Here is a 24,952-nt window from a genome sequence, read left to right as displayed (position 1 = left end):
CGATCTTTTTGTTTTGTGCAACACCCGGCCTTGCACGCGACATAGGAGAATGCCAGGATTGGACTGGAGTTTGTGTTTTCCCCCATTTTGGGCGTGGTTTCTGAATGATGACGTGCTCCGCAGTGTCTCTATGAGGCCATTTACACCTGGCATTAACATGCGTTTTCTGCCATCAGATTGCAATCCGATTGTATTTTATCACTTCAGCCTGATTCCATTTACACCTGGCACTAACATGCGTTTTGGGTGAACAGATTGCAATCCGATTGCTCTCCAGCTCGAACGTCATAACGCGCGCGCCCCCTGAACGTGTGCATGCATGTTTGCATACATGCACAGGGAAATAGAGGTTATTGTTAAGCTCAAATGCACAGTGAACGTCCCCTTCACCTGGACAAAACGATGGCCGATCACGCAGCACTGCATCTATTTCTTTATAAAAAGGACACGTTGCTCTGCCCCTGCCACTTTTCTTGTTCTTGTCCTTGGCCTGTCTGTAAGCCGTGTTTCCATTACCCTCAGAAATGCGCAAAATCTAAATATCGCAATAAAAATCGGGTAATGCAAACACGTAAATTTCGAAAAACCTCCCAAATATTGCAAAAAGCTTTTGCGCTCTCATGAGGTAGTTTTTCAGACGTGTCGATATAGCAGTTTTCTCTGTAGGTTATTCTCCCATGGAGCTGTTTGACACTGGGTCCGAGACACACACACATACGTTTTCCGTGCATGTCATTGGCTGTAACCACCTGTGTTGCGTTCAGGTAACATCCTAAATTACAACGTTATACAATTGAGAGCATAATTTATCTTTTATATCAACACTTCTCCTTTGGAAAAGGAGCGGAAAATGAAAGGAAAATGAGGGAGAAAGGGTTCGATAAGCCGTGGCAAAACCTCCGCTCCGCAGCAAAACTTTGAAGCAACGCTACCTAGCAGAAAGAGAGTGTTGTGCAAAAGCGGAGCGGGGGGGGGGGAGAAAGAGAATTTTTAGCCGGTCCGTGACAGGCTGCCTGTGTGTGTGCGCATTTGACACAGCGGCGAGATGAGGGCACACACCGGTGCGGTGTATTTCCGTATGTTGCTGAATGCGTTTTGAGAGGACGCATTGCATTTACACTTGTGTTAAATGTTGTCATAATGCGTCCCTGACCACCTCCGGAGGTGGTTTGGCCGATCAGATTGCAATCCTTCTTCAATGCGTTTTGGGGGTGTTTACACCTGTACTTTCAAGTGATAAAATACAATCGGATTGCAATCTGATGGCAGAAAACGCATGTTAATGCCAGGTGTAAATGGCCTCTATGGAACTGTTAGATAGTGTAGTTTTGGATACTATTAGTCACCGAATCACTAGAGGCTTAACCCTTTCCCCGCCATTGACATGATATCACCTATTTGTGTGTTTGCTCTCTCTTAACAGGTCGAATCTACAAGTGTTTATTTCCTGGCTCTGTGAGCTCTCTCCTTACCCTGCCGTTAGACATGCTTTCAACGTAAGCGCGGTTAATTATCTTGTCTTGCTTTTATGCTTTTTCTCTTAATTTTCATTGCCTTATATACTGTAAATTTTCTCCCTGTCTTGCACAAAAAACCCTAAGAAAGCTAAAGGAATTCATTTGTGAACAAATTGCCCATAATATTTAACCACAAATATTCACATTCTGGTGCATAGTATATAGGCCAAGTATATACTGTACACCTCCATCCATCCATCCATCCCTCACACTCTCTACCTCCATATTTATAATATGATATTTCCAGTCCTCGGTCATGTTCGAAGCTGTTGTAAAACACTTGATGGACATAACTGTGATCGCATAACAGTTAATCTAAAGATTAATGCAGTAACCCACCCAGTACCACCACTCTTATTGCTATTTATATGTCGCTTAGCTCACTTTATTTAGCTACTATTAAAGACTGTATTTGGTGGAATAATACTAGTTACTGTTATCAAATTAATTAATTAATATTAATATTCATTAATTATAGCTTTCGTGACTTATTGTATAGCTGTTCTTCCAGTCCCTCCCATATTGATGACATACTGTCAGATCGCCTACAGGGCAACGTCTGGTGGCATAATTCATAATCCTTCCCTTCTTCACAGACATAACCTGCTTGCCGACTGCCTGCAGGGCTGTTTCGTGGTGGCGTGCACGGTCTGTGTCTTCAGTCTCCTGGTGTTGCTCAGGAAGATAATTTTCCATTTACACTTACCCCAGTGGTTAGAGCAACACCAGGTGCCTTTGGTTCCCAACCAGCCCAATGGCCCTGCACCAGCCAATCAGGTGAGCTCAGTTGACTTTGAAGACCAACTAGATTTTGTAACCCCTCTTTTCTACCTGCAAGTAGAGCCTGGATTTTAAAGTGATAATGTGGAAGATTTTCATGTAAATAAATGTCTGTAAAGTCACTATATACAAAAACAAACAAACATGTTTTTCCATGTTGGGTCACATTTGCACTCGCTAGCGATGACGTTGGCTTGCGTTTACAAATACCAAAATGAGTAAAGCACTGCAGTGATTGTAGATGCAATCAAATTCTTTACTAGTCTGGAGCGATGCAATTTAGGATTAAAATATTATTTGGACAGGTGACAAAGAATCCCTCTCAAATACCATGCCATGATCTCGAGGAATGCAGGTCCAAATATTGTCAGGCTAGACATATTAACTCATTCTCCGCCATAGATGCAACTTTGTGTTATTTCAGAATCAACGCTTCCCCGCCTATGGGTCTTTTCACTGCCATACGATAGATAGTGCTCCTGGCCACCTTTGAAGATTACCATGCTCGTCTAGTCCTCTGCAAGCCAGAGTTTCCCTCCCACAAAACCAGTCAGCCGTCAAATATCCTCCCAGACCTCCACACATCGAGTACCAGGAAGCACCAGCCCCACCCACTTTGCTGCACAAAAAGGCAGTTTTCTCAGCTTTCTGGTGAGAGACGCACGGTGTCAGTGAAAACAACCCACATTCATGTGTCGATAATGGAAGAACGGAGAAACAAACTATTTTTTCCCCATCAAAGCAGAGGCTTTGTTCTGTCTTTAGGGATATTCGGTGTTTAAATAGTCATAGAAGAAAAGATTCTGTGGGTTGTGGAAAATCACTGAAAATGCTCACAAACCCTGGCGGTGGCTAGTGACTTTTTATTTGGAACTCTGGCGGAGAATGAGTTAATCGCCAAATCCAAAACTCTAGCCAGCCATGGTTAATAATCAAACACAAAGTAACAACCAGTCAACAGTGAAAGTACGAGTGAGTGATTAAAAGGACTGTTTGAATGAAGGCTGTGTTTTAGCATGTCACATATTAATATCGTGACTCCACAGGGTCCAGGCGGTAATGTTGCAGCGAATGGCCCGGCAGCCGCCCGCCCACGCCAAGCCGCCCACCAGGGAAGGGAACGGCATTTTGATGGTCAGTGGCCCTCAGGGATGTAGGCAGGCAGTCCATCCTTTGATACACTTTACTTTTACTTTTTTTATACACTTTTTTTTTTTACTTTTTAAATGTTTAAAGTTTGAATAAAACTTCCCCCATTAAGAATAAAGGAAACTGGTTGCAACACCTTGCTTGCTTCCCTGCTCTTTCTAAATGTATCCACAACTCTATTAGGGGGATGTGATATAAACATATATATCTGTCTGTTATGGCACTACTCCAGAATCTTCCAAAAGTATTTTAACTGTTTTTTTTTCCGAAACACAAAATATGGTTTACACAGGTGTCGTGCTAATTAAACAATTCACTGACCTCACATTTGTTCACACCTGGAAGCTGACCAGTACAACCACAGTCTGAACTGTTGGCCACTGATCAGCTCCACTGGCGCAGTTAAGCAATATTACACGAGAGGGTGTACTTTACCATGGTTGTTGGCACGACGGTGATGTGGCAGGCCCGTGGCTTCAGCCGAGGGCCGTACACATCACTGAAGTACTACAAAAAGTGCTTAAGTGCTTAATCCTCACAAAAAAACGGGTCCATTGGAGTGAATGGAGATGTTGCAACTCTTCTATAGAGAGCCCCAGGAACGAGTCCGGAAAACATTGATGCTAACACTTCCGGTTCTTCACTGTTTTCGCCTATGGGGTTTTTGAATGGGTTTTTGGCGCGATGCTTCTAATGAGGTCTCTGGGCAACGCAAGCTTAATCAAACGTGAACCAGTGTTTAGTAATATCATCTTCACACATGAGGACCAATTTTATGAGTTTTGAAGCTTTTACGTGCCGTTAAAAGGGCGGCTAGCTAGCAAACGGCTAAGTGAGACTACACTGTTGAGTTGACGGGGATATTATACGTCAATAACGTCATCACTTCAAAGGACGAACACGGAAATGAGCTTTCCCTCACCTGGTTCAGCCCGGGGTAATCAGTGCACAGCAGCGCACACATCAACAACAGTCCAGGTTGAGTGGTGACGTGACAGGGAAGCCTATGCGACACTGTGTGTAGTTCTGGATTAGCTTAGCACGAGCTTTTTACTTGTAGGGCTAGCATTTACGCTTCAAAACTCATGAAAGTGGTCTTCATGTGTGAAGATTATCCGGCTGAACTCTGGTTCGCGTTTGATTAATCTTGCGTTGCCCAGAGACCTTATTTGAAGCATCGCGGCAAAAACCCATTCAAAAATCCCATAGACAGAAACAGTGAAGAACCAGCAAGTCCGGGACTTCCGCGTTCCGACTACAGAAATACGTCATCCCTGTGGCTCTCTATTATATGGCTTTGGCGTTAGCTAATGATCGCATGGGTGGGAAAGGGGGTGTTCACTGTGACGTAACGGTAGACGAAATGGGCGATTTTGGAGGCCCCCCAAAAAAGCAGGTTTGAACACATAGAGGGCACTCTCACTACCTGAAAATGATAGTGTGGAGAATTCTAACCAGAATCCTTCAGTAACACACCATAAAAGTCATACACTACATTTGTTTAAAGCTGAAAATAATTGTTTTAGGGTTTAGTTACCCATTAAGAGCTTTGCTCAAGGGCACCTCAGTGGTGATAATGAGGGTTACGGACAAGCACTGCCTGTCATTTTCCCCACTCAGATTTATCCTGATGGTCCCGGAGGTTGAACCGACAACCTTCCGGTCAGAGCCTGCTTCTCTAAGCTTTAGGCCAACACTGTCATCTTGGTTAAAACAACACTGAGATAGAAATGATTCATGGATTAAGGATGCAGGAGTGATCATTCACAAAGTCTTTGTATATACCGTACTTTTCGGACTATAAGCCGTGGCTTTTCCCCCATTTTTCGACCCTGCGGCTTATATAACGGTGCGGCTAATCTATGGATTTTTACAGCTAACGGCCACTAGGGGACCTCCTAAATCTATGGATTTTGGTACGAGAGACAGAACGAGAGCAAGACAGACATTATGAGAGCGAGACCCTGATTGGATGATGTTGCAAAAAATGTGCCTCGCGACCTGATTGGAGCACTGTGCCACTACGCTCTCTCAGCCACTACTGTAAAACACCCTCCCTCCTCCCACCCTCCCTCGCTCCGGGGGAAAAATGGCGGCGATTGAGCCAGAAAGACAGTCTGAATGAAATTGAATGTAACGTTCCCAATTCTATGTATAACATTCTAAAAAATTAACGGCAACATTTTGGAAGGCTAAGCCACACAACTAGCTCGTTGTAATCTAACATCATGCTTCAAAAGATGGAGAACTGGCTGTGTTACGACGATGAGGGTAAGGACTCAAAACGGTCTCCACTGATAAGACACGGAGATCTCTGTTACAGGCAGGCGCTACGCCTCCTCCTGACCAGTTTTAAACATTAAAACACCTGCGGCTTATAGTCCAGTGCGGCTTATATATGTACACATCATTCAATTTAGCTGCTGCGGCTTATATTCAGGTGCGCCTTATAGTGCGAAAAGTACGGTACTGTTTTTGATGAGGGATTACGGCTCTATAAGGGATTAAGTGGACCTAAATGAAGACGGCAGTAGGGCGCGCACATCAGCTCAGCAGGTCAGGTGCAGGACAAGTGGACCTAAACCATGCCAAGAAAAGACATCCTACCGCCACAACCCTGCTTTTAGTAGCCTATATTTTGTAGGTTCATAGGTATACCTGTATGTCGTCTCTGATTCTCCTTTGTAGGAAACTTTATTGGGGAGTTGTGGAACCGCAGACCAGAGGAGCTGAACTGGGAAAGGATTGGAAACCTTTTGTTTTGTTTTGTGGGTCTGGATGGCTCCCTAGTTTTCCTGGTAAGTATTCTCACTTTCAGCCTGGGTGGAATTTAATGGTGGCCCCCTATCTTCCCACTGGCCTTAGGCACTGAAACTGGCGTTAAACGCAAAAAAACGCGCCTTGCGCCTGCCTCGGGAAGATAGCATCATGGTTTTAGGCCCCAAAATGCGCTTTACGCCGAAGAGGTGTGGCACAGTGCCAGAATAGGCCAGAATGGGCGTTTCGGCCTTAAATACCGGCCTAACGATATCTTCCCCCCTGGCGTTAATTTAGCGCTTAGCGCTTTTCAAAACCAGGCCTTATTCAGTGTGCCGCGGATATTACTGTGCGTATTTACGCACAGCTCTCCTCTGCCGATCTCACACTCTCTCCCCCTTCAGTGCAGGGGAGAACAAAAGGTAGCAAAACGATATCATTCTGGACAAACTTTCACCAATCTTCTCATCATGACATAGGGATAGGCTATATTTTTCTAGCCGATGCGTTTAGAACATTCTTTTCACTTTGATCTTGCTATAGTGTAGCGTATTTACATGCTTGCAGTATTTAAACTGCAGTGAGATTGGTTTGAGAAGCATAATAATATGGAATAATATATATGGAGACAGCCGGGGATGAAAGAGGGAGGGGGGGAGCTCAGAGCGCCTCGGCTTTTCTGAAGCCGGACTGGATCGCTCCGTGGAATTGGAGCTTAAAAGGGAAGCTTGTGATTCGTTTACTGCACTTCTCCAATGAGCAGGTTGTGCATAATTTTACGCTTAAAAGGCGTGGTTATAATGCTTAAGGCTGCGTGTAGCACCGACACCAAAATATCGAGTGCGCCGGTCCACGTCCACTAATCTGCGCTGCGCCTGGCGCTGGGTGCAGTTTTTAGGCCGATGCAACGATAGAGCCCATGGTGTGTGTTTTCGTCTATTGTACAGCTAGCAATAATATGTTTGTTAAAGATGCGTGTGTGTGTGTGTGTGTGTGTGTGTGTGTGTGTGTGTGTGTGTGTGTGTGTGTGTGTTTTGCAGGAGAATGTCTTCTGGGTGGTGTCTCTCAACACTCTCTCCATTCTGGGGTTTGGTAAGTCCAAACTTCTATGTAGTTGGTACTACATACATTCATCTCTACCATACAGAAACTAGGTTTTTGGTGTCGTGGTACGTGTGGAATTTAACCTTTATAAACAGGTAGTCCACCAGGTAGTCAGTGATGGAAAATGCTGTACAATGACTACTGATTTTAACCTCACCTTTTAACTCGTGTGTTTCCCCTAGCTTTTTGTCCATATCACCTCGGCCATTTTGCTGCTGTGGAATTTGAGTTTGAGGAATATGTAAGTGCACAGCACCACACAAGGAAAACATGTAGAGTTTGAATACACCCTTAGTATTTGCATTTGCTAACCCTGTCTTAAGTGGATGCTTTTTGGTAATGTCATGTCCTGTTGCAGATGAACGGTCTTTTCAGCACCATACTGGGCTACATCCTCGTGGCTGGCGGTCTCATGGTCTTCCATGTATCCTCTACAATGGAGAAGTTACGCTGTGTGTGGACTGGTTTATTTCACACACCTACTTTTATTATCGTAATTTGTTTTTATGAATTATGATTGTTAAGATATTTTACGAGTGCAGTAGTAATATGTTTTGTTTTGTGTGTGTGTGTGTGTGTGTGTGTGTGTGTGTGTGTGTGTGTGTGTGTGTGTGTGTGTGTGTGTGTGTGTGTGTGTATGTGTCTTCAGTACAGGCTATGAGACCGTTAACCCAGAATTGTATTGTCACTTCACACTTTGTGATTTCCTGGTCTCATTATTCCTGCCAATGAGAAGCATTTAGAGTACAGCTCTATGCTACTGCATCATTTATCAATAATGTAGTATTAAGATTTAAGATGCAGTAAAACATATAATGAGGTAGGATTTTATTTTTTGCTTATTTAATTTTTTTGCCCTTGTCAAAATATTTTGGGGGCATTTTGGATAATTTCCAGGGCAATTTGATCAAATGTTGGGAAATACCATAGTTCTTCTATTGGGAAATACCTTAGTTCTTCTATGTTGAATGTCAGACCAATATTCAATGATTCTTATCCAAGCATATTTCACCTTATCCAACCCTAACCCTAACCCTCATAAACAATTATTACACAGTTAAAAATCCCAATTTCCTATAATCTCAACAACACTGTCTGGCATGTAATGTAATAATGTACTTGGCAAAAGCATGTAGACCGACAGTACATAGGTACATGTTGCTATCCAGTCCATGCTCCAACCCACAATAGTAGACTCTTTGACAGCTTTTTTAGGCCGTGGGCAGACCGGGAGAGGGTCAGCGACCGATTCTATTAATTTCCATCTGTTTCTAGTCCTGACTCAGCAGCTGGTTTGCATCAAACTAGTTAGCTAGTGAACTAGCTGGCCAGTTAGCTTGCACTGCCTGTCACTGAGGTAAATAATGCTAGTAGGAGGAGGGGGGTTGGGGTTGTGCAGGACAGGTACGGTTGACACTTTCGAGTCGCGCTTTGCATACAGAACTAAATCCAGACACGCATTGCAAATACAGAGTAACATTAAAATACAGAAAGTTAACTATTTATTTTGCATATTAAGCCCAGTCATCCCAATTACAAGCGCGATTTTAGATAATGTTTTTCACTGACAATTTGCCCTGAGCCCCTGCTAATTTCCAACCCTGGTGTTAACAGAAAAAAATCATTATATAGTGATCAAATACCACTGTGTAGCTTGAGTGAGCTGCTTTGTATCTGTGTCATTGTCTTCCCCCTCTGGTGCTTCTGAAGCATAACTTACCAGTGAAAATACAGTAACTAGCAGCTCATTGTGGCTAATGATTTAAAGACTGTGATTGTGTTGCTTTTCTACAGTATTGGGCTGTATCTTCACCGTTGTGATGGCAATATGTTTGAGAAGATACTGCATTGTGATACTTTTAATAATTACGGTACTGAAGACAGGGATTGTCTGATTTCCCCAAATTTTTTCCTCCCCAATTGTACTTGGCCAATTTCCCCCAGCTGCCCTGGTCGCTGCTCCACCTTCTGCCGATCTGGAGAGAGCCGTAGACTAGCACCATGCTTCCTCCGCCACATGAGCAGTTGCCAGCCGCTTCTTTTCACCTGAAAGCGGGGAGCTTCACTGGCAGGACGTAGCACATGGGAGGATCACGGTATTCCCACCAGTTCCCTTCCACCCTGAACAGGCGCCCAGACCGACCAGAGGAGGCGCTAGTGCAGCGACCAGGACACATACTCTCAATCCGGCTGACCACCCGCAGTACACAGCCAATCGTGCCTGTCTAGACACGCGACCAAGCCGGAGGTAACATGGGGGCGCAAACCTGTGACCCACGTGTTGGTAGGCAGGGAATCTACCGCTACACTACCCGGAACGCCCCAGGGAGTTGTTTTTACCACAAGATTGTGTGTTGTCCTTAACAGTACCTCTCTCAGGGTTTGGCATCATTGGTTTCAAGGTTTCAGCATTCCAGACGCCTCCTGGGGGTCTGCTACATTGTTGTCAAGGTAATTAAAACCAACTGCCATTGCCTTGAATTAAATTGACACTGTACCTAATTAAGTACAGTACAGTACCTATACTGTACTTGTGGAAAATGAATGGTCACAGAAACAAATCTTTGTATTTTTTTTATTCCAGGTTTTCTTAATGGTTGTCATGAAGATGGTCTTGTTCCCACTGTTTTGTGGCTGGTGGCTTGACATTTGCTCACTGGTACGTCAATCAGGCAGATGAAACTCTGCCACTGACCCTGTTGATACAATCGTCCATCGACCCTCAACGACTCATCAAAGAGAAGGACTGTCCGGGATCTAATCAAGTCATCATGCAGTGCATAAGACTAGGGCTGCAACTAATAATTATTTTCATTGTCGATGAAACTGTTGATTATTTTCTCGATCAATCGATTAGTTGTTTGGTCTATAAAATGGCAGAAAATGGTGAAAAATATTTAATGTCTCCCAAAGCCCAAGATAACGTCCTCAAATGTCTTGTTTTGTTCACAACCCAAAGTTTGCTGTCATTGAGTAGTAAATTAACCTGAATATATCACATTTAAGAAGCTGAAATCATAGAATTTTTGCCTTTTTTCTGGGGGGGTGGGGGACGTAAACCAATAAATAATACACATAAATAATAAATTATCAAAGTAATTGGCAGGTAATTTAATAGTTGACAACTAATCGATTAATCATTGCAGCTCTACATACTACTTTTACCAATCCAACACGCAGTGCTAATGCTGTGTTTGATGAAAATCAGTTTTGACATAGCTTTCCCTATACCTTATAGACAAATGCCGTTTTAAAGTGCACGTTGAAAACTTACATTCATCTCAAAACTATCAACTATAACACAAGAAGTCAGAGAGTGATTTCCTAAGTCTTTTAAAAACACAAACAACAAATGGTGTCCCTCTGTGTGTGCTGCAGGAGATGTTTAATGTGACTCTAAAGGAGAGGCAGCAGAGATTTGACTTGGCTCTCAGCACCACCATGTTCTTCCACTGGCTGGGCGGCGTAGTCTACCTCTGCTACTTAACCCACCTCATCAACCTGCTCAGAGAGGTGAGTGGAGCAGTCCTTGTTTGAGCCTTTCACATTCATGCAGTCATTATCTATGCAGAAGGTCACGATACATAATGATCTAATGAACCCAGGGAGGCTGGGAGGGTCAGAGTCAGAGTCAGTATACCCTCTGAAAAAAGGTAGACTACACCACTGTGGTATACCACAATGTAATGCGGTTGTCTTTACCGAAGGAGAAGAAGAAAGTCGTTAGCTCGCGACCTAACAAGCTTGTGAGCTACCTGACCAACAAAGCTTGCTATTAGGCGACAGCACAATAGTTGACAAAACCACACATGCACGTAATGATAATTTCAACAATTTATTTAGGATTTAGCAGTCAAAACATGCAACATCAATACTACCTGAGGACATCTCAATCTGCTCGCGAGCTCAGTTGTTTATGTGATAGTGGGCGCGGATTGCTTGCGTCACATGAATACCTGGCGCATCTGGTGACGCAATGATCTCCAGGAAAAAAATCTGTGTAGTGTCCGAAACTCATTTTGCTCATTCCCCATATAGTTCACTTGATAAACACTATATGGGGAATAGGGGAATTGTCTTCAGATCTTACCTAGGTGTAAACGCAATCCCTACAACGTGCTCATATCCCAAAGATAGTAGATGTGATTTGTCACTACTCACTTCAGATGAATGTACAGAGGTAGAAACTGAGACAGTTCACTCACTAGCTACTTCCACCATCATCATCAAACGTCCACTTGGACTCAAGGATGAACTGATTACGGTACATTTTAGTGGTCAAAGGTTAAGGTCACTGTGACCTCGCTCATGAATGCGATATCTCAGGAATGCCTTGACTGAATTTCGTCCCATTTCGCTCAAATGTCCACTTGGACTCAAGGATGAACTGATTAGATTTTGCCATTTTGGTGGTCAAAGTTCAAGGTCACTGTGACCTCACGAATGCCATTTTCTAGCTCGTTAATGCAATATCTCAGGAACGTGAAATTTCGTCACATTTGGCTCAAACGTCCACTTGGACTCAAGGATGAACTGATTACATTTTGGTGGTCAAAGGTCAAGGTCACTGTGACCTCACAAACTCCATTTTCAAGCTCATTATCGTGATATCTCAGTAACGCCTTGATGGAATTTCTTCACATTTGGCTCAAACGTCCAAGTCTGGACTGACATGGATGTCGACTGTTCACTTGTTGGCGGAGGTATATCTGTGGTGCGGTCATTCTAGTTTTTCAGGTCTGCTTTCGGCAACATTGAACACTATTAGCCTATTAATTTTGACTGGAGTTACACCTCTTCTCTTTCACCTCCGACTGTTTATTTGAGATCTGATGTCAGTGACGATAATGAGGACGCATTTAAAATACCATGTATAAACGCAAAGGCAAGATTGCATTTTAATACGAGGTGTAAATGGGGTCTGAGAGACAAACACAAATATGATATACAATTAAAATTTGACAATCCCAAAGTTGGGCTGTCTTGGTTTTTCAGAATAAAGGTTTTTGAATAAATCATCTTTATTTAATTTCTTGCAATTGCATCATCCTCTGTCTTTTTGTGTAAAGGGTACCTAAGGCACCTTTAATTCTAGTTTTGTACAAAAGACACTCATGCTTGTGTGTTTATGTGTAGGTTCTCCTGCCTGGTGTGTTGTGGTTCTTGTGGAACCTTAACGACCCGGACTGGAACCCAATCATAGACATGATCAACCTGCCCATCTTCATACAGCTCCGGAGGTTTATACTTTCTGTGGTCAGTCAAACGTCCCTCTGCTCTGTTCTATTTGAAACCTCACCTTTAGTGGCAGAACATTACACTCAGATCACAGTTTAGTTCAATACAATATACACAAAAACATAGTGTCACCTTATGAATGGGTTTTACAAGGCATTCTTCAAATAGCCTTCCTCATTTCTGTCTTTATTGTTTGCAGTGCCTTGATAATTCAACCCTTTCTCCTAGTTATGCCTCCCAGGCCGGAGGCATTATGGATCCGGGTTGCCCATCCGTACGTCCATCCGTCCGTACGTCCGTCCGTCCGTATGTCCGTCTGTACGATGTTGTCATCTGAGGTCATCTGCGATATCTGAGGAACGCCTTGACGGAATTTCATCAAATTTGACTCAAACATCGACTTAGACTCAAGGATGATCTGATTAGATTTTGGTGGTCAAAGATCAAAGGTCAAGGTCACTGTGACCTCTCGAACGCCATTTTCAAGCTTGTTAACGCGATATCTCAGGAATGCCTTGACGGAATTTAATCAAACTTGCCTCAAACATCGACTTGGACTCAAGGATGAACTGATTAGATTTTGGTGGTCAAAGGTCAAAGGCCAAGGTCACTGTGACCTCTCGAACGCCATTTTAAAGCTTGTTAACGCAATATCTCAGGAATGCCTTGACGGAATTTAATCAAACTTGTCTCAAACATCGACTTGGACTCAAGGATGAACTGATTAGATTTTGGTGGTCAAAGGTCAAGGTCACTGTGACCTCTCGATCGTCATTTTCAAGCTTGTTAGCACAACATCATAGAAATGCCTTGACGTAGTTTCATCAAATTTGCCTCAAACATCGACTTGGACTCAAGGATGAACTGATTAGATTTTCGTGGTCAAAGGTCAAGGTCACTGTGACCTCACGAATGCCATTCCCAAGTTCGTTAAAGCGATATCTCAAGAACGGCTTGATGGAATTTCTGCCAATTTGGCTCAAACGTCGACTTGGGCGCAAGGATGAAAGGATTACATTTTGGTGATCAAAGGTCAAGGTCACTGTGACCTCTCCAACGCCATTTTCAAGCTTGTTAACGCCATATCTCAGGAATGCCATGACGGAATTTCATCAAATTTGCCTCAAACATTAACTTGGCCTCAAGGATGAACTGATTACATTTTGGTGGTCAAACTTCAAGGTCACTGTGACCTCACGAACGCCATTCCCAAGTTGGTTAACGCAATATCTCAAGAACGGCTTGATAGAATTTCTTCTGATTTGGCTCAAACGTCCACTTGGACTCAAGAATGAACTGATTACATTTTGGTGGTCAAAGTTCAAGGTCACTGTGACCTCACACACCCAATTTCCAAGCTCTGTAACGCAACATCTCAGGAGCGCCTTGACGGAATTTCTTCCAATGGCGATTTGGACTCAAGAATTAACTAATGGTGGAGGCATAAGTCCGCGTTGCAGTCGTTCTAGTTTTTATCAGGCATCTGTCTCCATAAACATACTACAAAAAATACTACTAAAAATAATCCTACCGAACAATATCCCTCCTAATTTGACGAGGAGACATGGAATTATATTCTAAATAGGATCCACTCCTCTTTTAGTGTAAGGCATTGCCTGATCCAATTTAAAGTAGTTCACCGCATCCATTGGTCTAGGCCTAGGGCTAGACTTGGAAAGATATTCCAAAATACTGAGCCTACCTGTCCTCAATGTAAATTGGAACCAGCCACTCTATTTCACCAATTCTGGTCATGCCCAAAATGGCAGATTTCTGGGGATTTATTTTTAAATGTTTTTCTGAAGTTTTTGAATTTGATTTTGAACCTTCCCCTTTTACAGCTATCTTTGGCATTCTACCAGTGGGCTGTCCATTAAGACAAACCCAATCTGATACAGTGGCATACGCTACTCTTTTGGCTAGACTGGAAACAAACCTTTTTGCCCTTCTACAATCATTGGGTCAGAGACTTACTAGGCTGCCTGGAGACTGGAGAAACTTAAATTCAGCTCTCGTGGAAAACCTGAAGGTTTCTATGCGACCTGGTCGTGTGTATCCTTTTCCAAATGGGGTTTAGATGAAACCACGCCCCAAACTCATTGATTAGTTGCCCCGACTGCTTCTTCCCGCCCTGCCTCCTCCAAACTCATATGAGGCGCACACACACACACCGCTTCCCCCTCGCTGTGCATCTGCCACAACTGGCAACAAACTACCGTAAACAGCAGAGGCGACTCCGCTGCACCCCGAATGCCTCTCCTTACAGCCAGGCAGGCACCGGTCAAAGATAACTCTTTCCCTGAAGTCGAGTGTGTTTTCCCCGTTTATTTTTCTCCTGGAGATGTGTGGCTCAGAGAACTAGGAGCGGACAGAGCATCCCAGCTTTGTTATGCAGCGCTGCCCGCTCCTAGTTCTCCGAGCCACAAATCTCCAGGGGAAGGAGAAACAGGGAAAACACACTCGACTTCAGGGAAAGAGTTCTCTTTGACCCAGTGCCCAATTCAGCCTCCCTCTGTTTGAAGCCAACCCGGAAATTGCATTCTTTCGAATGGCCAGTGGGAGGCGACGTGGGTGCTGCAGAATCAAAGTGCAGTGCATGCAAGTCAATGGGAAAACGACCCGACTTCTCTCTCGGTCTATGTGTAATACTGATTTGTGTGCATATTTTTCCAGGTGGGGTTTGGGTCGATAGTTCTGCTGATGCTTTGGCTTCCTATCAAGATCCTTAAGCTGTTCCTTCCAGTCTTCCTTCCTTACAACGTCATGCTGCTTGGGTAAATATGATATTTTCAGGCTATTTTCCATTTTTTTCTGTCCCTGAAATACAAATATAGTAGTGAATAAAGTCAACAACCGGACTAAATGCCTGTACTTTAGCAGCAGTGATATTTTGTATGCTCTATTCAGGCATGAACAAAATGGAAAGCAACTAGAGAAAATAAACTGCAATTTGAAAGTGAATTGAGTGGCTCTGCGGTTTCCATAGCGATGAACCTTACATCCAGTTCGTGGAGGTGATGAACCTGCTGGTGTTGCTGATAGGCATGCCCTCGCTGCTACATCCGCATCAACCCCGCCAGTGGCTCAAACGCCTGGTGCATGCCTGGACCTTCACCGCTGGATACATGCTGTGAGCTGAGCACACACACACACACACACACACACACACACACACGAACACAAACCAGAGATGGGGACTTGGACTTGAGACTTGGACTTGAGTCAGACTTAAGTTGCACACACAGGGACTTGACACTTGACTTGAGACTCGTCCTCAAAGACTTCAGACTTGACTTGGACTTGAGGTTTAGGACTTGTGAACAATCTTTATTTTTGATTTATTTTTGATTTTTGGTGCATTAACATTAAGGAAATGTGTACTAAAGTAATCTAATCAATGCTGATACTGTATGCTAATAGCCTAGATAAATGCGTGAGGATAAGACAGTAGGCTACTTGCTTTGAATTCCTTCGTTTCAGCTCTGCAGTGTTCTAAGCAGACCGGATGGCATGCAGCAAATGATAGAACGCTCTTCCATAAGAGACTTTAGACTTGAATTGGACTTGGGACCAAAGACTTGAGACTTGACTTGGACTCAAGCTCAAAGACTTGAGACTTGACTTGGACTTGCAAAAATTGACTTGTGAGCATCTCTGACACAAACACACATATTTCACATTATGCAACAACCCTTCTATGAATAGAAATAAGGCTAAATGCATTTTGAAGCCCTAGTAGGGCGATTTGAATTAATGCAGAAGGTGGCAATGAAATAAAGATGCACCTATCGGAGATCAGAGGAATGGCCGCTAAAGGATGTTTGCCTACTCTTGATCAGGCTAAATGGGGGTGGGCTGGGTGCCGCCTACAAAGATGGCTGTAGATCATAAACTATTCATACGACGTGGCTGAAGAAAAAACATACATTAAATTAAACCATACTGTCCTAGTGCCATTTCAGATCCACAGTAGTTGGTGTATGCAGCAAATGTAATTGCTCACCATATATGGCTCCCCCACAGTGACCTCCACTCCTACCTTCTAGACGATCAGCAGGGCACCCAGCCCTACCACCGGCCTAGCAACTTCCCCCTTAAGGTGACTGACAGCTTGGCAGTGAATCATGTCATTGTCGCGTATCTCTATCATTGTTTTGCTCGAAATATCTTTTGGTCTCATTCGGTGTGTTTCTGCTTGTCTAGATCGTTCTGCTGGTTGTCTTCACGTGTGTGGCGCTGTTACTCACTAGTTTGACATTCCTTACACTGCCAGGTAAGTTGCACATACATGCACAGTACACAAGGTTTTCATTAGGGGTAAGAGTCCCCACGATACAATATTATTGCGATACAATATTGTTCAGATTTTTTTCAACTGTAAATTATGTCCCCAAAGGGAAAATAATCTTTGTCAACATCTATCTGTTTTATCTAATGAGATAAAGTTTTCAGTCTGTTCATCTCACTTCAATCACTTTTATAGCAGCAAAATGGGATTGTCAAGCAGATGGACTGACCAACACTGTCAGAAAAACCTGTTATAAATGTTGCATGCACCTGACAATTTATATAATAAAAAATATTGCGATACTTGCCATTTGTGCAATAGGATGTATTTCCACACAAAATATCACAATACTATGCTGTATCGATTTTTCTCCCCCACCCATAGTTTCCATCCTCCCTCTCCACCTCCATGTTCCCTCTGTATGACCTCTTTCCTCCCACCTGTCCTCCTCTCTCAGTGTGCGCGGGGCGCTGGTTGATATGTTCCTGGATGGGCATTGGCGAGGTGCACGAGCTGTACACGACCGCCAGCGGCATGTTCATCTGCTGGCTGGCCGTGCGATCGGCCACCGCGCTGCTGGCCTGGATACGGCAGGGACCCTGTGCCATCCTGCTCAAAGTCTACGAGTGGACGCTCATGGTAACCTGGTGCCTCTGAAGCCTCCCAGCTAATGGCTACAATAGTGTTGTTATGCATCATGTGGCAAACTGTTTTGATATACATGTATATGAAGCTGAGATATAGAATTACCAGGCATGAAATGGCTTTTTGATAAGGAGGCACCGATATGGAAATTTTGGCCGATACCGGTAACCAATATTAATATTGCTGTTATGGCCGATAACCGGTGTAGTATTTACCGATGCCGATATAACCTGTATAAAAACACATTTCTATGATAATCAAATTTTGTACATACTGAAAAACACATTTAAACACTGAATTTGAAAAAGTAATGCATTTCTTTATTTCCAAAACAAAGCTGAAAAGCCCATCCATCAATCATAGATTTACCGCATTGTTCCCTCTCAATGTGAAAATGTTCGCAGATAACCGATAGTTAACATTGCAACATCAGGCCGATGCCGATATATTAAAAAAGTAACAATATGATTGCCGATATATTCTGCATCCCTACTTTTTGAGCGTCTTGCTTGAATAATTCAACACATTTCAGTTTGAAACGACATGTGGGGGCGGGGCATAATGTAGGGAGGGATGGTTGATAAATGGGCAGTGGTGATTCATAGCAAACATGGAAAGTGACTGCATTCATCCTCCATCAAAACATTATTAGGGGTGTTTGCAAGTTTTGTGTTCACCCACAGCAGCCGCTCAATATATGATGCTTTCCAGGCAAGAAAAGTAATGGTGTTGTGATATGATATAGATATACAGAAAAGTATTTTATTGGCATATATTTATCTATAGGTTAAGACAGTTAAGACATTTTGCTAAGGGGGTGTCATTTTTCACGTTATTTTGTATTAGTTATAAGCCACTTTGCCTACCAAATACAAACATGTCTGTGAATTCAATTATCTCTGCTTTGGAATCAATCTGCTTTGATCAATTTAACCAGACATTTTAGAGCATTATGGAATGAAACAACACATGGAGTACATAAACAATGTATTAGAGGAAGAAATTTATTTTTGGTCCATTCCATGCAGATCCTAAAGATGGTGGTGGTGGCGGTGCTCATATCCGGGCCGATTTCTCTGCTGCTGGGTCTGCTGATTAAGCTGGCCATCCTTGCTCCTCTCGGATTCACGGACCCACCTCTGAACCACCCCTTTGATGTAGGGCTGTGTGTCCGCGTGCGTGTGTGTGTGTTAGGGGTAGGAATTGCAGAGTAACTCATGATACGATACTGTCATGATACTTGGCCCTCGATAACGATGGTATCACAATACAGCGATTCTGCGATAATCGATACATTGCAGGATATTTCATGTACGATATATCGCAATATCTGTGTAGCTCAAGAGGGAGAAATACCCCTAAAAAGGCAAAAAGCAGGAATTATGTATTTATTCGCAGAATTGACATGAAACAATGTACAACAAAGTGCAGACTGAATAGTGCCTCTTTACAGGCTGAAATATATTTCCGCGATCGCCTCAACTTGGAGCGTTGCCGGCAGCAGCTGGTCCTATATACCTGTACGCGAACGTCTGACGAGGGGTCGCAGGGGAGTCCCCAGCAAAATGAGTAAATTGTGTGATTTCACTAGGATTTCAATGACTACAAGTTAGCCCAATGAGAGACTGTAGTGCATATACTTTGTAATAGCTTTCACTCTCTCCTGTTATCTCCCCATCTCTATATTATATTATACTTGCGCTGTTCGTGTCAACTGTGTTGAGTCACATTTTCAAGGAGCTGCACGCAGGCTGCGCAACAGATAACAGGTAGCCTATCAGCCGTGCCAGGCTGCTTCATACAGTGACATTGTTTGGGGAAAGGAGGCTGTCGTAATTTCGAGCAGCACAGCAAAACTAAATACTGTAGTTGTAAACAGGACAGAGGAAACTCTCCCATAGAAATATGTTTTAGACAGATGACGCATGATTCAGGGCGCTGCTACAGATGTTAGACTGAGTCTAAAATTGACTTTTAATTGTCTGCGTTCTATGTGTTCTGTGTATTTCGGATCACACAAAAAAAAATTGTAACATGCATCAATAAGGCTTTTAGTTTATTTAATTGCCATTATTGTGAAGTTTTAACCAGACGTTTCCGTTTTATTGTGACTTGCTTTGACACTGCTTTTTGCAGCTCCAGTCTGCAAGTGAATCGTTATCACAAACGCTGTGCATAAATGCAGAATCAAAGGCCAGAACACAACAACAGTTTGCCGTTTTATGAACATGGCCTTGGTGTGAATTAACAAAATAAGGGTTAAACATGGGTCAAGAAACCCTGGTACGACCCTGGTCGTTCGTATGCAAGTGGTGTAAGTGTGCGTACAGTACTGTACTATATGTGTGTGTGATGAAATCATATGACACCATGTCTAGAGAAATCATGACAAACCTCACTGTGTTTTGGCTGTGTGTGTGTGTGTGTGTGTGTGTGTGTGTCAGGAGTGGATACTGGGACTGATCCCTGCTAAAACCATCGCCGCCATAACACTCCTGGGCCCCCAGTGGTGGCTCAAAACGGTCATCGAGCAGGTCAGTGACACAACCTTCTAGCTCAATTAGCAAGGAACAGCTCTTATTACACAGCATGTCAGCATGCATTATATCAAACCTAAATCAAATCCAGTCAAGAACATAGGCAAATATGCAATTTTAAAATTGAAACCGTGTAGGATCCCTGACCATCATCTCACATATTCTGATATTTGTCGCTGTGAAGAACAATCTTCATCTATACAGTGATATGACCTACTGTACAGTAGTTAGCAGGGCCAAGATGTCTGCATAACTAATACCAGAACAAATCAATGTCTGAAAAATATGTAATTTTTTAAATTGAAAATGTATTTAACGCTGTATCTCTCTCTCTCTCAGGTGTATGGTAACGGTATCCGAAACATCAACCTCTATTTCATTATCCGAAAGCTGGCTGCCCCCGTCATCTGCGTCCTGCTGCTGTGTCTCTGTGTGCCCTACGCCATCTCTAAAGGCATCGTGCCTCTGCTGGGTGAGTCTCTGTGTTTTGTCTCTGTGATGTGCATGCAGATTTTAGGGTGTCATCACTTTTCCAGGTAGTTGGGGTGGGGGGGTGGGGAGGGAATCGTTTGAAAAGCAGTTGAAAATAGTGCCCAAGTTAATACAAGACTAAAAGTGATTTAAAATAATTGTGTTACCAAATTTAGACAATTAATCGTGATTAAGAATCATGATCGCAATATACAACAAAATAATGGGAATTAGGATTTTAGCATTAGTTCTGCAGCCCTAGTGGGAGTCATTTTAATTGTATCCCAATCGTCTGCTTTCTTTTACTCCGTTCATACATCTCTAAGAGTAAAGCCAGATATGCAGACTCTATCCCCGCATTCAAACAGCAGTTACTTCCTCTCTTCCTCTCAGTCCATCATCTCTCCATTTGTTGTTCCCCGTCTAGGTGAAGGAACGCCACAGATATGCAGACTTTGACCCCCTTCACATTTTGAGTGATCAGATTGCAATCGGATGTGCTTGACCGATTACGGACTGATTATGTTTACACCTGGTATTAATGTCTCCAGTGTCCACATCGAGAACCGATCGCTCTCTTCAGCTGTTCCCCACCGAGTGACAATCGCATTGGCTGCCTATGAGCGCTGCTGTTTAGACACTGCGCTCTGCAGGCTGTCCGGTGCGTCTCCGCGGTCGGTCGGGATCGTAACGGGCTTCGCTTTATGAATGAACGAGAGGAAGAAATGCAAAGTGACTGCCAAACTCTCCAGCCGGCCTCCAGGGGCACCAGCCACAGGTAAGAGAAGCGGAGCCATGCCTCAGAGTCTGACTGCAGACTCCATCCCAACACAGACTCCCATGAAAACCCACCGTGAGGGAAAGGGTCTTCATAGTAACCTGATATCAGACTGAATTGTCAACTCGTTACACTCCATTTCCTTCTTCAACATGGTGGAGTGTGCGGTTTCAAAGGTCTGGACCCAGGCAAGCTCCGTAGCATAGAACAGCGGAAAAACGTGGTGACTGCTGTTGTATCATACAATAACTAAATGCAAAATGCTTTCTTAATCCACATAATGTGGATTGAGAATGCATTTGTGTTTACACTTGTGCTCAATGTGGTCACAGTCCGTCCTCCATGCGTCTTGGGCGAATTTACACCTGTACTTTCATGCGGTCAAGGACTATCCGATTGTAATCCGATCACCCATAACACATTTTAATGCCAGGTGTAAATGGGGTCTTTGACGCACAAGAGAATCTGTCCCAGCGGTCACGCTGAATTCCCTCCCTCCCTCTCACTCACTCCCTCTCTCTCTCCCTCCCTCTCTCCTTCCCTGTGTAGGCGTGCAGCCGGAGATGCAGACCCTGGTGGAGCACAGGATCTACCCCTTCATGCTGATAGTGGTCATGCTGTTGGTCATGCTGTTGGTCATCCTTTCCTTCCTGATCCGGCTGTTTAAGCGCATCTACGAGCACATCAAGAATGACAAGTCAGTACAGACCGAGTTAGCATGAAATTCAGCTCTGCAGTCCATTAGGTCCCCCTAAGCCACGGTTGTCAAACTCATTTTAGTCCAGGGGCCACATGTGGCCCAATTTGGTGTCAAGTGGGCGAGACAATGAAAATCAATAATCAATAATAACCTATAAATGACAAAACCTCAAAGTTTTCCCGTTTCTTTTAGTGTAAAGAATGACAGGTACAACCCTACAACACGTAGGGTTATCTCTGATACCATCAAGCACATTGTCTACCGTCTACTGTGCATTACAATCAGGGGTGTAGTGGAGGGTAAACGCAATTTACCCACCGCTTGCAGGGGTACGGTGGCGCAGTCGGTAGCGCTGTCGCCTCACAGTTAGAAGGTCCTGAGTTCGATTCTCACCTGGGACACTGTGAGCGCTGTGGTTGTGTTCCCCCCCATATCTTCAGTGCCTACTGCCCAGGTGGGTTATCTCGTCGTAAGGGCCTTTCTCTCTGTGTGGAGTTTGCATGTTCTCCCCGTACCCCCCAGGGGGTTCCTCCGTATATAACCCCCCCACTAAAAACATGCAGAAGATCAGATCGTCGTCGTCATCCGACCAGTGACGACAACATCCGAAGTTGGTCCCCGGGCGCTGTACGAGAAAGCGACCACTGCTCCTGGCCTGCCCCTCGGAGGAAAGGACATGCCTGGATGGGTTAAATGCAGAGGACACTTTTCACCGGCCACCGTCAGCATGAGTGTGTTGTGGCCGCATGCATGTATTGTGGTGTTCGTGTGACAATAAAAGACGGGCTTGTCCGTTACGAGAGAGCTTTGAAATGAGGCAGATAGTTTACTCACCTATTTTCAGATCAACTGTATCAATCAATGAGGGAAAACAAGGTGGGTAAACTACTCACCGGATAGTTTACCCACCTCTGTATTTATCACTACACTCCTGATTACAATTGATGGCAACTGTGCAATTCTCTATAGTCAAGCAAAGGTAATGAAAATAGCTGACTATTTAGTGATGAATACAGATAACATGAATAGGCTACTTAATATTTAACTTGCTCCTGAAACCTGGTACCTCTTAGCCTTCACAAGTACATCACATTGGATTGAAGGACTTCTCAGTGCAATTTTCACACTTTGCAAAGTTATCCTTTGGGCCGGATTGGACCCTTTCGGGGGCCGTATCTGGCCCCCGGGCCACATGTTTGACACCCCTGCCCTAAGCGCACTCCCAAAGTTTGAAGTCAATCGGACAAACGGTTCTCGAGATAAACCACTTTTGCGCTATCCCGAGTCTGTGTGTGTGTCTGTAGATGGTATTCTTATCCTCGACAGGTAATGCGTAATAAGGTAGTGACATGATGCCAGATCTGGAGGGATCACATTTTTTCTTTTTGTACCAGTTGAATGTTTAATGAATTGTTTTGCATATTCCTAGAACTGGGAGCCACCTCAGTTGTAAGTGGTAAAAATCACATACAAATAAAAGTTGTTTGTCCTGTTTTTCCTCCAGATACATGGTCGGTCATCGACTGGTGAACTACGAGCGTAAGAGGAGCGTCTCCACCTACAGCACCTCTTCATAGACCCCAGGCTGCTCTGGGATCAGTCTTGATATGTTTTTAAACATGTCTGGATGTCTGTCAGCTTCACGCTTTGACACACCACCTCCAAACTTTTCTCGACAGTTCCAACCTAGCTTGGCTGAACCCAGCCTTCAATGTGACGTCACAGACTATGCCTGCAACATAAGTTTCATGACTGATAGTACATAGAGGTCACGTGAAGGCTGGGTTTACCCAGGCTAGCCCCAACCCGGGAATCAGAACCACTCAAAATGCAAGAATGTTACTGTACATCCGGTTGAATGTTCCCGTTTAACATTTATATCATTTCACAAAGGGTTCGGTCGAAGTCGGGATAATTCAGCATAACTACCTCAGCAGGTGCTTCCCCCTTCTTCTTCTTTTTCATTTTTTTAATGATTCTCTAGTGACACTACATTAAGTGGCATCTTGAGACGAAAAAGGTTGGGAACCGCTGCAGTATACAGTATATGCAGTATGCTATAAGTGACCTTTTAATATCCTCTTGAACCGAGCTGGACACTTTTCAGCTTTTGTCTTGTATTACAATTTCTAGAAGCAAATGATTCTATTTTTATATGTGCACAGACAGAATGTGACATGAAGGTTTACTTAAGGTCAGTTGTTGATTTAGTACTGAATGTCCAGTCAATGTGTAGACTACTAGAGCATCAAAACAAAGTAATGTATTTTCTAATACAAGCTTTTTGGGTGTTGTTTATTTATCTGCTTTAGCTTTTCCAACTTTTTGTACACAGATATGGTAATAATAATGATAAAAAATTATGTGAAATTGCATGTTTGTTTTTTTATTGAAAAACATTAAATTTTCATGGGGGAGAACCCAAATACATTCACCTGTCTTCCACAAACCTAGGGAAAACGCACTATAGCATTATTGTATGCAAATTAAGCTTGGCTGATGTTTGGCGAGGCAATAGTTGAGTCGTGATGGTGTCCGGGGGATTGAAAAAGTCCTAAGGGGGGCCTTTGAAAAATCCGGCCTTGCTTTGATGAGAGCAATAATCGATTATGGATGTTTTGTTTATGGGGCAGCAGCCAAATCTCACCTGTCCAAAATAGACAGAACACAAAGTAAAGCCTTTAGGATTAGCATTGGTGCAATGAGAACAACTCCCAAGTAATGCTGTGGTAGAAGCAGGAGAAATACCATTAGATATCAGAAGGGACAAACTTGCTTTAGCTTATTGGATTAATCTTAGAGGATGTGGGGATGAAAACACCAAAAGTGTCTTAAATGAATGTTGAGAATATAATTTTTCAGGTAATAGTTTTGGATGGACGACAAGCGAAATAGGGCACTCTGCAAACCAGTACATAAGAAGTAATTTTTACAGATATTTACGGATGGATCAAAAGATCAAAATGATCATGTAGGAACAGGAGTATA

At 43.5% G+C, this 24,952-nt stretch overlaps 1 protein-coding gene across 1 annotated transcript in view; it reads left to right on the top strand.

Moving 5' to 3' along the window:
* The window catches only part of LOC310797292 (E3 ubiquitin-protein ligase MARCHF6-like), a 31,288-nt gene extending 7,050 nt beyond the window's left edge, over positions 1 to 24,238 (top strand). The window contains exons 5-25 of the mRNA XM_083659653.1: positions 1,424 to 1,496; positions 2,114 to 2,294; positions 3,344 to 3,431; positions 6,135 to 6,244; positions 7,244 to 7,295; positions 7,490 to 7,548; positions 7,666 to 7,731; positions 9,687 to 9,758; positions 9,892 to 9,966; positions 10,686 to 10,820; positions 12,444 to 12,563; positions 15,219 to 15,319; positions 15,532 to 15,675; positions 16,569 to 16,644; positions 16,749 to 16,818; positions 17,291 to 17,472; positions 18,507 to 18,635; positions 19,923 to 20,012; positions 20,355 to 20,487; positions 21,814 to 21,961; positions 23,469 to 24,238. Coding sequence (XP_083515779.1) covers positions 1,424 to 1,496; positions 2,114 to 2,294; positions 3,344 to 3,431; positions 6,135 to 6,244; positions 7,244 to 7,295; positions 7,490 to 7,548; positions 7,666 to 7,731; positions 9,687 to 9,758; positions 9,892 to 9,966; positions 10,686 to 10,820; positions 12,444 to 12,563; positions 15,219 to 15,319; positions 15,532 to 15,675; positions 16,569 to 16,644; positions 16,749 to 16,818; positions 17,291 to 17,472; positions 18,507 to 18,635; positions 19,923 to 20,012; positions 20,355 to 20,487; positions 21,814 to 21,961; positions 23,469 to 23,541 — 2,177 coding nt within the window. The 3' untranslated portion in view covers positions 23,542 to 24,238. The remainder of the gene's footprint in view (positions 1 to 1,423; positions 1,497 to 2,113; positions 2,295 to 3,343; positions 3,432 to 6,134; positions 6,245 to 7,243; positions 7,296 to 7,489; positions 7,549 to 7,665; positions 7,732 to 9,686; positions 9,759 to 9,891; positions 9,967 to 10,685; positions 10,821 to 12,443; positions 12,564 to 15,218; positions 15,320 to 15,531; positions 15,676 to 16,568; positions 16,645 to 16,748; positions 16,819 to 17,290; positions 17,473 to 18,506; positions 18,636 to 19,922; positions 20,013 to 20,354; positions 20,488 to 21,813; positions 21,962 to 23,468) is intronic.
* Positions 24,239 to 24,952: the final 714 nt, after the last annotated feature.

This window comes from Poromitra crassiceps, assembly GCF_964638095.1.
Source record: "Poromitra crassiceps genome assembly, chromosome: 23".
NCBI classification, from domain to species: domain Eukaryota; kingdom Metazoa; phylum Chordata; class Actinopteri; order Beryciformes; family Melamphaidae; genus Poromitra; species Poromitra crassiceps.
Note: the sequence above shows the minus strand (reverse complement) of the source record. Positions and strands in the feature narration are given on the sequence as shown.